Source organism: Aspergillus affinis (assembly GCF_023601865.1).
Source record: "Aspergillus affinis strain CMG 70 chromosome Unknown NODE_270_length_12036_cov_85_667029, whole genome shotgun sequence".
NCBI classification, from domain to species: Eukaryota; Fungi; Ascomycota; class Eurotiomycetes; order Eurotiales; family Aspergillaceae; genus Aspergillus; species Aspergillus affinis.
The window spans coordinates 1-12,036 of NW_026516051.1; the positions used below are offsets into that span (position 1 = coordinate 1).

Below are 12,036 nucleotides of genomic sequence, written 5' to 3' on the forward strand. Positions count from 1 at the left end.
CTTTTTCTTTTTTTTGTTTTTTCAAAAATAAACTCGCCCTTCGGGTTTTGTTTAAAATTGTTTTAATGCTAAACGACGGGTTTTAATTATATAACCCCCCCCCCCCCCCCCCCCCCATCAATTTACACAAACATTCCCCGCTATGAGATAGACGTGACACTACACTACACCACTATTCCAAGTCCACAGGATACCTCATCCTCAAATCCTTCCCAAACGCCCAAATGATCAACGAGACGCCCCCAAATCCAACTGACAAAAGTCCAAGGAGCGTGTTCCCCCATCCGTAGCCGAGATGCTCGTACATTTTGGGTCCGCTGAGAGGGAGCAGTCCGCCGGCTAGGCCTCGGAAGAGGCCGCTTGCTGCTAGAGCGCTGGCGGCGTAGATGGAGAATGCGTCGATAAGGTAGTTGTTTATGGCGCTCTATCCGTGCCACTTGGTCAGTGTGCTGGGCATTCAGGATATGGATAGCGGGCGTGGTAGGGGCGGGATGAGGGGTGGATTAACTTACATATGAGAGCACTAGGCCCACGCCAAAGATCCCGGTGCCGATTAGGGGGGCGATCCAGTGGGATTTGAAGTGTACTGTCCAGCCGTAGATGAGGAGGCCAGCGGGGAGGGCTACTGCTGCTGGGAGGAGGAAGAAGAGTCGGGATCTTAGTAGTATGGCATATACGTATTAGCAAAGGAATGGTACAAGTAGCTAGCACGAGGATTGATATAGGTACATACTCCGGCTGGTCAGAATCACCTGACTTTTCTTTCTTCCGCTGATAGATACGATCGCTATACCTGCCCGTTATGAAGACACCGATCAAGCAACCTATTCCAAGGCTGAGCGAGCATAGTCCCAGTGCACCTTCACTCCAATCGTATACATCTCGAAATACGAGGGGCATGGACGTGAGAAGGAGATAGCAGGTGCCGTACACGAACGCGAGGTAAAAAGATGCGATGATCAGGATAGGGCTGGTGGCTAGTAGAACCATTGGGCGTCGGAGAGCGCGTCTCAGCTTCTGGACGAGGGGGAGCTGGTGTGTCTTGCCTCGTGCCTGGAGCTCACTGTTGCCGGTTTCTCGGCGCAATCTTGCTGCTTTGCGCTGTAGCAGAATGGGGCTGAACGTCTCTCGCAAGAGACCGAAGCTAATAATGGTGGTCACGCCGCTCTGGTGTTTCATTCAGTCAGCACCTATTATGGCATATCCATCTCGCTGTAGTGGACATACCAAGATCGTTATCAACCAGAAAATCCACCGCCAGCCCATATCTGCGGCTAAAAAACCGCCTGCTATCGGGGCCAGTGCTGGAGAAAGAATCAAGGCTGCCCCAAATACGCTGTTGATTCTATCTAACTGTCAGCCTGGTCTGGGTTCCTCACTGCTAAGGGTACATTCATACAAGCCGCGTCGTTCCGGGGTGATCATGTCGGCAATCGTACCTCCGGCATTGCTGATTGGAATGCTCCCGGCCAATCCACCCAGAAATCGAAAGGCCAGCAGTGTCGAAGCGCTGGGCGAGAGCGCACATGCCACCGCGAAGACGGTGTACGAGACATTGCCAGCATGATAGATCCAAGAGCGTCCATACGTCTCGGACAACGGGGCAAGAACCAAAGGACCGACTGCAGTACCGATTATCTAGCAGAGTTGGTACGGGGCTTTGTATGGTAGGGGTCCTGGGCTGAGCTCACATAGATCGAGACGGTAAAGGTGATTAGAGTTGGGGAAGAATCTTTGAACTCGGCTTGAATCTGCACCAAGGCAGGAGACATCATCGAAGAAGCGAGCATTCTGGACAGAAATAATAATAAGCGAGAAGAATCATCCCGGGTCAAGGGATTCTTACGACGTGAATCGAGATGCGGTTACCAATGCAATCATGACGACTTTTCGGTATTTTGGCCAGTTCAGGGGCATCTCTGGGTCGTTTGGGCCCGTCCAATCCACCACATTTTCATCCTTTGTTGAACTCGAGGAACTGGCATCGCACCCATTGTTTTCATTGTTATCTTTGTTTCCGTGGTTGTTGAATGGCGTTGAGGTTATCTCTATGGTGGTTCCCTTGTCCTTCCCATCAGGCTCTGTCATCATGCAAGATGTACCGGAGTATTAGCAATGCTCACCTAGAGATGAATGGCCAATAGACTCACTAAAGCAAATCAAGATTCAGCGGGAGTGGTTGGAACTTGGCGCTTAAAATTCACACAAGACGACGGACAGTGCCGATTTCCGGTCGGCTACTTCCCTTGCATACAACTATTCTCTAATAGCCTGCAGGACTAATGCATATCCAGGGCCCACGATCTTCAACAGAAACTTCCTCATGAAGCTTACAGCGAGGGACATGTTCGATACAAGATCTCATTTCCATATTTGGTCTGACGAGTCATGCATTTCGTTTCATCTGGAACAGAGAATGATGCAATACAATGCCTTGGGCAATTGCCCGATCGCGCAGAATGAAGCCCTTCTAAAACTGTCGCACTAACTAGAGCCGAAGTCTCTTCGACTTCAAAAATAGGTAATCGGGCATAACCTCTCGCACACTTGTCTCCATTCTGCGGCCGACCACATCTCCGAATTCTTCCCGCCATTTGACTGACTCCTTGTCCAGATCAACATCGCCCACGACCTTCGAGGGATCAAGCTTCGTAGATTCATAGAGTGTTCCCCGAAACACCTGCCATGCTAGAGGTTCGTCGGTGCATTTCTTCTCCCAACTCAGGCGAATCCTAGAGCTGTCTAGGCCGGTGATATCGCAGAGTTTAATCAAGATCTCAGGCTGAGTTATGATATCATCCGCTTCAATCACCACAGGCCATGGTACCTGATCATGTTGAGAATTGGAAAAGTGTTGCGCATAGAAGTTGTACAATTTGCGTATCCATCGCAGGGCCATGGCTTTTTGAAAGAATTTCCGGCCATGGTCGGATTCGACAAACTCAGGGCCGTAGGCCTTGACCAACGCGCGATGAAATGACGGAAAAGCCGCCGCAGGATGTCTGATAAGAAATACAGGCTTCCATGTCTTCAGAAAGTCGTCTGGAAACAAGGTTTCGTTGAGATCTGAGCGACCGATATCCGTCTGTTCAAGCTCGTCGGGCCCACGCAGAGTCCAGGGCAATTCGTCGGTAACGCTGCCATCGCCATAGAGCAAGCGTGTTTCGGCAACTGGTTCTGTTATGTAGTGTGCGTGGTCCTTGAAGCAGATTATTTTCCCTTCCTGTTCGGCGTTTTTGAGATGTTGAAGCAGACGTTTGTAACCGTCTTTGATACACCTCACTTGTTCTTCTCTTTGGTCAGGTGGAAGGGCATGTACATGCGTCCCCATGTGGCCGCTCTCGAGTTTCAATGATAGGAGGGGAACGAAGAACCGCATCCCATTGATATCGGGCTCCTCCTGGCGCTGGACATTGGGTTGATCTTCTAGTGCGAGGAGCTGGGTGAGCAGATTTGATCCGGTTCGGTGATATGTAAAGATATAAACTCGTGCAGGAGGCTGATTTGAGTCCATTTTGTTCATTCTTACGGAATATTGAAGCGGGGTTTCTGTTCGTATAGAGTTAAAGCGATTCAAAGTGGTGTGTCTTTAGGAAAACAAGGGATGGTTGGTTGTTGTTGAACTGCTTTCATAGGAGGCTATATAATGGGCATCGGTGCTTGCAGCCATGACACTAGCGCTGATGACTGTATGAGTTAAGATAGCCATACCGATCCCCGCATGCTCCTACACCTTTTGGCCGCTGCTCCGTATTCCATACTTACCTTTGATATGAGAACTTTAACCTCACAGGGTCAGTTATTGCTACGAGATCTTATTTCTCGTACGTAAGGATGGTAGTGATAATCCGATTCCATTGCATATACCCACTCCACTATCGATTATCTGCAGCCAAGACCTATAAAACCACAACCGAGATGATCGACACGAACGGGGCTGAAAGCGACAGGTAGTATGCGTCTATTCTCCTTGCATATAAGAAGAGAAAATGAGTGGGCTTCTTGGGCATGGTGGGAAAAGGGGCAGCTTTGACCAACAGTTCTATTCGATTATTTAAACTAGAGGCCAAACAAGAGTAACTAGTAGATGCCCAAGACACCGAGATGTGTAGAAGAAGGAAACATGAGGCCCATGAGGCAATTCCAGATTCACGATCTGATGAATTTCACCTTGCCAAAAGCAATAGCGTAGCTTGAAGGAATAAATTGCGGAAAGAATCCCACGCTATCCATGAACATCACCACAATCGGCTTGAATACGTTGCAACTGGAAATCCCGAATGTTCCACCATCGATAGCGCGGCGAGACAACCGAGCAGGGTGGGGTTAGAAAACAGAATATTCTGTCTGGCCCAATGAAGATCTTTGCGGCGACAAAAGACCGTCGACAAGTGCAGATCGAGCAGAAGATGGCTGGCCAATATTAAACCGAGATATGTCGAGGGCGCTACAGTGAGTCTTGGAGTTTGGATCATCTGCCGAAAACCCCATTCGAAGCAGATACTCGCGTGTAGAAAAGGCGCAATGAGCATGTTATATCGGGGTGTCTTTCCAATTTTCATCAAATAATGGAGAAAAGGCTTTGCAGAACTATCTGCTAAAATTCGGAGGGTCAAGTTGCAGGATTGTTATTGCGTAAACTTACCTCACCGGCAATCTGAACCACTGGAATCACTGGAATCAATGGATACCAATGAGATGGGAGGAGTCTGATCATGTACAGGTACACCAGTAAATTCGTAAATGCCGCAATCCAACAGCGTGTCCAAGATAATTCGGCCAAGCTTATGCTCCTGGCAAACTCGGATAGAGAGCTGTGTCTGGCACTGATGCGCCGATCGAAAAGAGTATGCAGTCGATCCGTGATAATAAAAAAAGATGCAAACCACACGTGCAGGTGATGACCCCGAGGCCCCAGGTCCTAGGTGCCTTGTAATGTATGAGGAAGGGAACCGAGACGGAAATTAACATTGCCAGCATTAGTAAACGCAGGCTAACAAAGTAATGAAATTGCTTTATAAGAGAACGATTGAAGTTAAAGACGACAAATGTCGCATGCATCGAGCGCACAGCCAGTGACAAGAGCCAAGAAGATATCGATATAATGTGAGCTCCCTAGATTTTTCTTGATAGGATAGAATAAGTTAGCAATTGTTTGTCCAGAGCATCGATTTGATTAATATTTGGTACCTGGGCAATTCGGGATAGAGCTGTTGTAGAGGTATCTCGGTCTGCCAATAGGCCAGCACTCCAAGAGAAACATAGCATCCATAAGAAACAGGAGATCTGACCACATAGTATCAGCAGCCAGAATTTGAGGATTCGCCGATCACCGATGTCAAAACACATCAAGACATCTTTGATCGGTAGGTTCTCCGAGGTGCTGTGGACTTGGTCAGCTCACCTGTACGCACCTAGTTAACTGGACAAATATTATAATGATACCTTCTCCTTGGGGCCATATATTCACTTTTTCTTTTTTATGACAAGGAACTAGAAATGTAGAGAATGCTATAGAATGGAGGAACGCATTATAAGATAACGATGAAAAGACTAGGCTCTTATGTCTCGCCGACAAAAATATGTGCCTGCCACTTAACCCTATCGGCTGAATTGCATTAAATGTTTAAATGCAATAGACCAAATCAATATTGCACCTCCTGTATTTTTGCAGATAACTACACCCTCCGGCCACAATTTTGCAAAGTTTCCGAAGAGCCAAAGCGATCAAACATTAGCATTCATGCAGCCCACGGTCTGTATTCGGATTACTGAGCACCTAGAGTTGAACTGATCTCTATATTGTTCAGCTGTTTCTTACTGCATAAGAGACGTGTGTCAGTCAGATCTTTAATATTTGAAAGAGGCTTGTGCATCAGAAAAATTTGCGAATTCTTCGACAGAGCATGTTTGAAGAAAGAGAGCATAAAATTCTGCGGAAAGTCCATATCACATCAGATCTACACCCTCTGAGCTGCATATTTTCGATTTACCTAATTTACTATGTAGCCATTCGCAATAGTCTGAGGGTGAATAGTCCGTATTCCAATTACTACCTCCTATATAGTCATTCTGATTTTCATAGGTATACGGTGTTTAGTACTGTATAGATAACAAATTACAGTCGGCTTCAGAATGTATTAGAAATGGCTCTTCCACCATGTAACTAGAAAAGCCCGGAACATGCAAGCCGGAGGGAGCATCAAGTTGCACCACCGATTTATTTCAATGGATCCTTTGAATACTCAAACTTAACGTGATACTATCACTCAACCCCTGAGAAACTCGCTCAAGCAGCTCTGCGACAACCATTTTACATCTCTCTGAGCAGCCCCAACCAGGAAATCCCTCGCATGTCTATGTAATTCGCGTGTTCGTGCTTCAGACTTTTCTCCAATAATAACATCGAACTTTCCCCAAATCACAAGATAGACGGGGATTAGACCGGCCAATCGAAAAATTAAATGTTCGCTCAGCTGGCCATATCCGCGGATGAACCCACGCAGTATAAACTCTGCGGATGGAGTATCCTCAAGCATCCATTGGGTGTAGAGACACGCGATCATAGATGCCAGGTCCTCCGCAACACAACCATAGCGGCAGAGTTCCCAGTCAACGAGAACAAGGTTGATATCATTCTTTTTGTTGTTTTCTTGATGTGACTGGAGAAGGAAACTTCACTCATACAATGAATTCGTCAGTTGCAAGCGGCCATTAGGAAGAGTGAGCATGACATACTTTCTAGTGCTAAAGTCGCCATGAAGGATAGAGCGTCGGTCGTTGTGGTTCTGCGAAAAGAGTTTCGAGACACTTTCTTTTGCGAGTAGGTCATCATGAAATGCGTCCATCATGAAATGTAAGTGTAAACCCCCCATGCTCAGAGCGGCTGTGTTCTCTCGTATTGTCGCCATTACGTCTTCATCAACGTGACTCCAGTCCCGGGAGTGAAACTCGCCAAGCCATAGCCCAAGGCTTTCACCAATGCATATTGCTGTGGATTGGGAAGTGGTTTTATCAAGATAAAGGTTGTCTCGAAGTGTCCCTACATTGGGGATATCCTCCATAACCTGGATATTTGCGTGCGTATCGAGATAGAGGGGGTGTGGGGACCGGATTGAAACATGTTCATGCTTGAATAAAATGCCACGCATAACCTCGAGAGATACAGCTTCCCCAGCCTAGTAAATAGCAGTTAGTCTCTAAAGTATCAGTTCCAATGGGAAAGGCAGAGATGTACACAGCGAATTACTGGCAAATCAAGAACTCCCGTCTTTTCACATGACAGAGAATGCTTAATGATGACACTTTTCCGGTTATCTTGCAGGGGCAGATAAAGACTTCCTCGAAAGGTAAAGTTGGCTATTCCACCACTCAATTGTTCCAATGATAGACATTTGTAGGGGGTTTGAGATAGGGACTCAATGACCTGAGATTCAAGATCTGGTCTTTGCTCAATAAGATGATCTGCGGGGGCGATATCTTCTCTGATAGCCATTGAAGTCATTTTCGAGGAAGAAGACACAAGATGAGAGGGAAAAGATTTTCAGGGAACTGAATGGTAATATAAAGAAGGAAATGTACTTTTCAACTGTAACTAGAATTTGTTTGCGCCTTTGCTCTTCAACCGGAGACACAAGTAAATATTTGACTTCCTTCCACATTAAATAGCACCAGGAGCTATTTTAATCAACTATTAAATACCTTAGTAACTTAGCACTTTGACATGGACACGTATAGTATTGTTAAAGTGAAAAGCCACAACCGTAAATGATAAGTTAAATTGGGAATAGCCCTATAAGGAACATGCAACGCACATGTCATTTTGCATGCAAGGTGTGCTCCTATTATCCTTTTTCGGCGGGAATATACATATCACTTCGTGCAAAATTGTTAACTCCGTAAGTAATGTGGCTAAGAAATAAATTAAGTTACCTAAACCATTGAATATTTAACTAACCCAACTGTCCCTGGCCACCGATCTCCGAAATTCCCGAATTGCCAAGAGCAAGCCACAGCCCGTATCCAAATTACTGAACACTTAGAGTCGATCATGATCTCTATGATGTTTATATGTTTCTTAATATATTAATAACAAATTTTCAATAATTGCAACTAGCGCGTGTTTTCGGGAATTTCGGAGATCGGTGGCCAGGGACAGTAGTCCCTTAAGAAAGGGAGCAACTAGCAAGGCCGAGTCCTCACATTTTGGGCCCACCATAGATTACTCAAAGACTACCCAAAAAATCCAAAGCACGTGGATTAATTTATGCATAATTCTGATTGGGTTGTACCTAACTTTCTGAATATGTCTGCCGATCTAATTCAATAAACTAAAATACACCTGCATCAAAGATACTAAAAATCCCTCATATCCTACCCGGAATGATATGTATGAATATGTACCTATCCAAATGGGTGGGTATAAAGTATAATTCTGTCAAGATGTGCTCCTTAGGAAGACTTTTTTTCACCCATGCAAGGCTTTGGGGGATAACCACTAAAAAAAGGAAAAATAAAGAAACGACACGCTGCTGTGGCAGCTGGTACAATGTGATATATGGACTAATCTTTTCACCAATTCATTTCCTAAAAGACCACTTCTTTCCTTATCCTTCCGTAGACAATCCAAACTGTATGTACAAATCCTGATCGGTCTATCTATCTACTCTACTCCGTAATCATTTACTTCTTCTTACAGTACCTGCTCTACTCCGTACCATCCAGCCGATCCGCCTTTCCGGCGGTAAAACTACATACGTAGTGTTCTAGAAAGCAGACCGAGCAACGTAGGCAGGGGTAATTGGGTTGTTACTATGAATGAAGCAGCTGCTCGTCATTTTCTTGGCAAATAAATAATCGATACTCTCTCTCTCCCTCTCTCCTCTCGCTGTCTCTTTCACTACCCGCCTACATCGCGAAAAAATTTCAAAGCAAAAAAGAACAGCCCAACGCGGGGCTCGAACCCGCAGCCTTGTGATTAAGAGTCACACGCTCTACCGATTGAGCTAGCCAGGCGCTGTTGTTAAAAAACGTTTTGAAGTAGTGCTCTATAGACCAAAACCAAAAATCTACTTGATCCTGCCCTTGCTACTAGCGTACATGGAAGAGAACCAATTTAAATTAGCAAGTGACTTCTAATTTATTTGAACCTCAATTTTCAAACTTTTCAAATTGGAGTGGTTATATGTGATGAGCCTTCTATCGAGTCCTGTTTGGAAAATGCTGTAATGTGGATGAGCCGAGTTATATATCCGCATACCGTATCCTTCAATGGCTCACTCCAACTCACTTTCATGCCTCTCTGCCGTAGCCAAAATCAGCTTCTTATAACCTCTAACAGCCTCCTCAATCTCGCCCACAGTAATTGCCTCATGGTTACTATGCGGCACATAGAAACTTCCAGGCCCATACAAATACCTCTTCACTCTTCCCCCATCCTCTCGTTCATGTACCTCCAGCGCAGGCACATCCGTTCCATAATTGACGGTAATCACATCAAACCCATCGACATCGGCATCGAGATGCTGCGGTGCAAACCCTGCCTTATAAAAGTCCGCGTAAACACTCCCATCCCCGCCCGTAACATCCTCCACGGCCTTCTCGATAATCCGTCTCGTGTCGTCAGGTGTGCCAGCTGCTAGACGGATTGCGATGCCTGCCTCTGCAGACGCAGGAACAACGTTATGCGCGACCCCGCCGATCACAGTCCCGATGTTCAGGGTTGAGTTACCGAGAATGTCGCTGCGCAGGAGCCCGCCTTCCTCGGACGGAGTCGTCTGCAATGTATCCAGGTGCGACAGAACAGGCAGAATAGCTGATATCGCGCTCTTTCCGAGCCACGGGTATCCTGAGTGCGCGGCCTTACCGGTCGCGACGAGTCGGAATCCCAGCGCGCCTTTGTGGCCCGCGATGAGGGAGAGATTGGTCGGTTCGCCGAAGATGATGGCGTGGAAGGAAGACGGAGAGGGGTTGAGATCAGAGCTCGAGAACGTTTTCATGCCAACACCACTGTTCTCTTCGCCGACGTCGAGGAGAAGACCGAGTGAGGTGGATGGCTTCTCGGCGAGGGTTTCGAGCGCGGCGAAGACAATGGCCGCGACGCTAGCTTTGGCGTCGACGGAGCCGCGGCCCGCGATGAGGAGATCTTCTCGCGCGAAAGATGTCGAGGCTGGGTTTGACTTCGAGTTGGTGGGTGCGTGGAGAGAGTAAGGGATGAAGGGCGGGACCGTGTCGATGTGGCTGGTTAGGATGATATCCGGGTGTCGGTCCTCCCCAGTGTAGGCGTAGATATTGAAGCGCTCGGGTGTGGTGTCAGATTGTGGTTCGACGATCTGTTTCTCGACGGTGAAGTTGCGCGAGGCGAGGAAGTCGATAATGAAGGAACCGACGTTCTTCTCGTTGCCACTGATAGATTCGATCTTGGTGATATCACGATGAAAAGAGAGAAGAGGGGACGAGTCAATGATATGGGCTAGGTCGTTGGAGGACGGTTTCTTGATGTCGAGGCTGTTTTGAGGGGTGGCGATGCCATTTCCACTGAGGAAATGTTGTAGCGGAGATGGAATTGATAACGCCGTTGTGAGGGCAGCGAAGCTGAGTACTAGGTATGGTGTTTTCATTGCTGTTAGGGCCGTCGTTATCAGATCTGTCATGCAAGTGGACGGGAGTGGGGGTAAGGTTGGTGAGAGGCAACCTTAGTTTTATAAGGCTATCCTAACCCTAAATTGCCAATCGGTTTCCATGATGGCGTTATGCAGCTTAGTCCTTATCACGTCAATCTGCTTCATAATTCATGTGCATATCCACCCATTCCTAGTCACCATTCTGTCTTAACTATATATTGACATTTGAATTAGCTAATGGTGAATTATTTTGCTTTGCTGAGTAACTGCACATAAGAAATTACTCACAATTTGTTTTCATGTTTGACGTAGCACATATACTAAATAATAACCGAGCTTGTTCCGAACATTGTCATGCGATAATATGGCCTATCCTTTTATAGTTCTAAAGCACAAATCAGCTGTATATTATTAGAAAAGAATTATTTTTCTCGTATAATCGGACTTATACCCATTCCATATAAGTATCCCATCCAACACAATATCCTGGTAGTGATGGGAATGAGGCTTGTAAAGGTAATTCATGATTCATAGCTATTAGCTGAGGGGAGAAAAATTACATTGTATGATCTGAGCCAGATTAGAGTTTCCAGCAGGTGGCTGAAGTAGTAAATAGTATTTAATCGAATTGAATGTAAGTAACTATGACACATATGATATAACAAAATGGATTTATAAAAGGTAATAGCGGTAATTACATAAAGGAAAAAACCCAGGTCCAGCATTTCTGTGGGCTATTCAGAGCCACTAGCTGTTTCTCATGCATCCAGAAATAGCCTCTACATCTTATGATCGCGAACACTTTGCACCTCAACTCTACACCTAGTAGGCATCTTTCTTATTGTTATTAAGAGCTGACTATCCTAGATTCTGTTGGTCCTTACCTTGTACTGGCATGTTTTTTCGATAAGACAGCGTATGCAATATTTTTTATAGTTTTTATCACAAAGTGCAGCAATGTGCTCTATGCCTTTCTTAAGGAGTCTGTAACATCCACAACATATTGATAACCACCGCGGTGGCATATCCGAGCGCCCTAGTCTCTCAGAGGTGGAATTTTCGCGGGTTGCTGGTTAAGATGTAAGCATTAAAGTTAGATTGGGATAAGTAGGGTACTGTACTCATGCTTTCTGCTAATAGTTTCAAATATTATGCAACATAGAAATTTTAGTTGCTCTTTGAATACTGCTAGAGGAATAATTATAAACTAAATGATTATAGAGACAAGAATAAAGTGAAACGCATCCATGATATAGAGCTTGATAAGACATGTTTAGGCACCTTCGTCTTTATGTTAATTATGTCTCCAAAAGTATATATATGACTGTATGTATGTATTATGTTGGCCGTCTCTCTAGGCGTAATTGCTAGTAATGTACCCGTAGGAATATCGAATGATGAAGGTCTGATTCTT

At 45.7% G+C, this 12,036-nt stretch overlaps 4 protein-coding genes across 4 annotated transcripts; all 4 read right to left on the bottom strand.

Moving 5' to 3' along the window:
• Window positions 1–172: 172 nt before the first annotated feature.
• Window positions 173–1,790, bottom strand: KD926_005449 (MFS transporter; the record flags this gene model as incomplete). The annotated part of the gene is made up of 6 exons (XM_053095548.1): window positions 173–424; window positions 513–657; window positions 734–1,167; window positions 1,228–1,345; window positions 1,400–1,638; window positions 1,692–1,790. 6 exons carry the CDS (start codon window positions 1,788–1,790, stop codon window positions 173–175), a joined length of 1,287 nt encoding a protein of 428 aa, XP_052949792.1.
• Window positions 1,791–2,488: 698 nt separating this feature from the next.
• On the bottom strand, window positions 2,489–3,523 carry KD926_005450 (uncharacterized protein; the record flags this gene model as incomplete). Its single annotated transcript, XM_053095549.1, has 1 exon — window positions 2,489–3,523. One exon carries the CDS (start codon window positions 3,521–3,523, stop codon window positions 2,489–2,491), a length of 1,035 nt encoding a protein of 344 aa, XP_052949793.1.
• A 2,746-nt stretch (window positions 3,524–6,269) lies between these two features.
• Window positions 6,270–7,504, bottom strand: KD926_005451 (phosphotransferase family protein; the record flags this gene model as incomplete). Its single annotated transcript, XM_053095550.1, has 3 exons — window positions 6,270–6,675; window positions 6,739–7,178; window positions 7,238–7,504. 3 exons carry the CDS (start codon window positions 7,502–7,504, stop codon window positions 6,270–6,272), a joined length of 1,113 nt encoding a protein of 370 aa, XP_052949794.1.
• Window positions 7,505–9,275: 1,771 nt separating this feature from the next.
• On the bottom strand, window positions 9,276–10,619 carry KD926_005452 (M20 family metallopeptidase; the record flags this gene model as incomplete). The annotated part of the gene is made up of 1 exon (XM_053095551.1): window positions 9,276–10,619. One exon carries the CDS (start codon window positions 10,617–10,619, stop codon window positions 9,276–9,278), a length of 1,344 nt encoding a protein of 447 aa, XP_052949795.1.
• Between the last annotated feature and the right edge of the window lie 1,417 nt (window positions 10,620–12,036).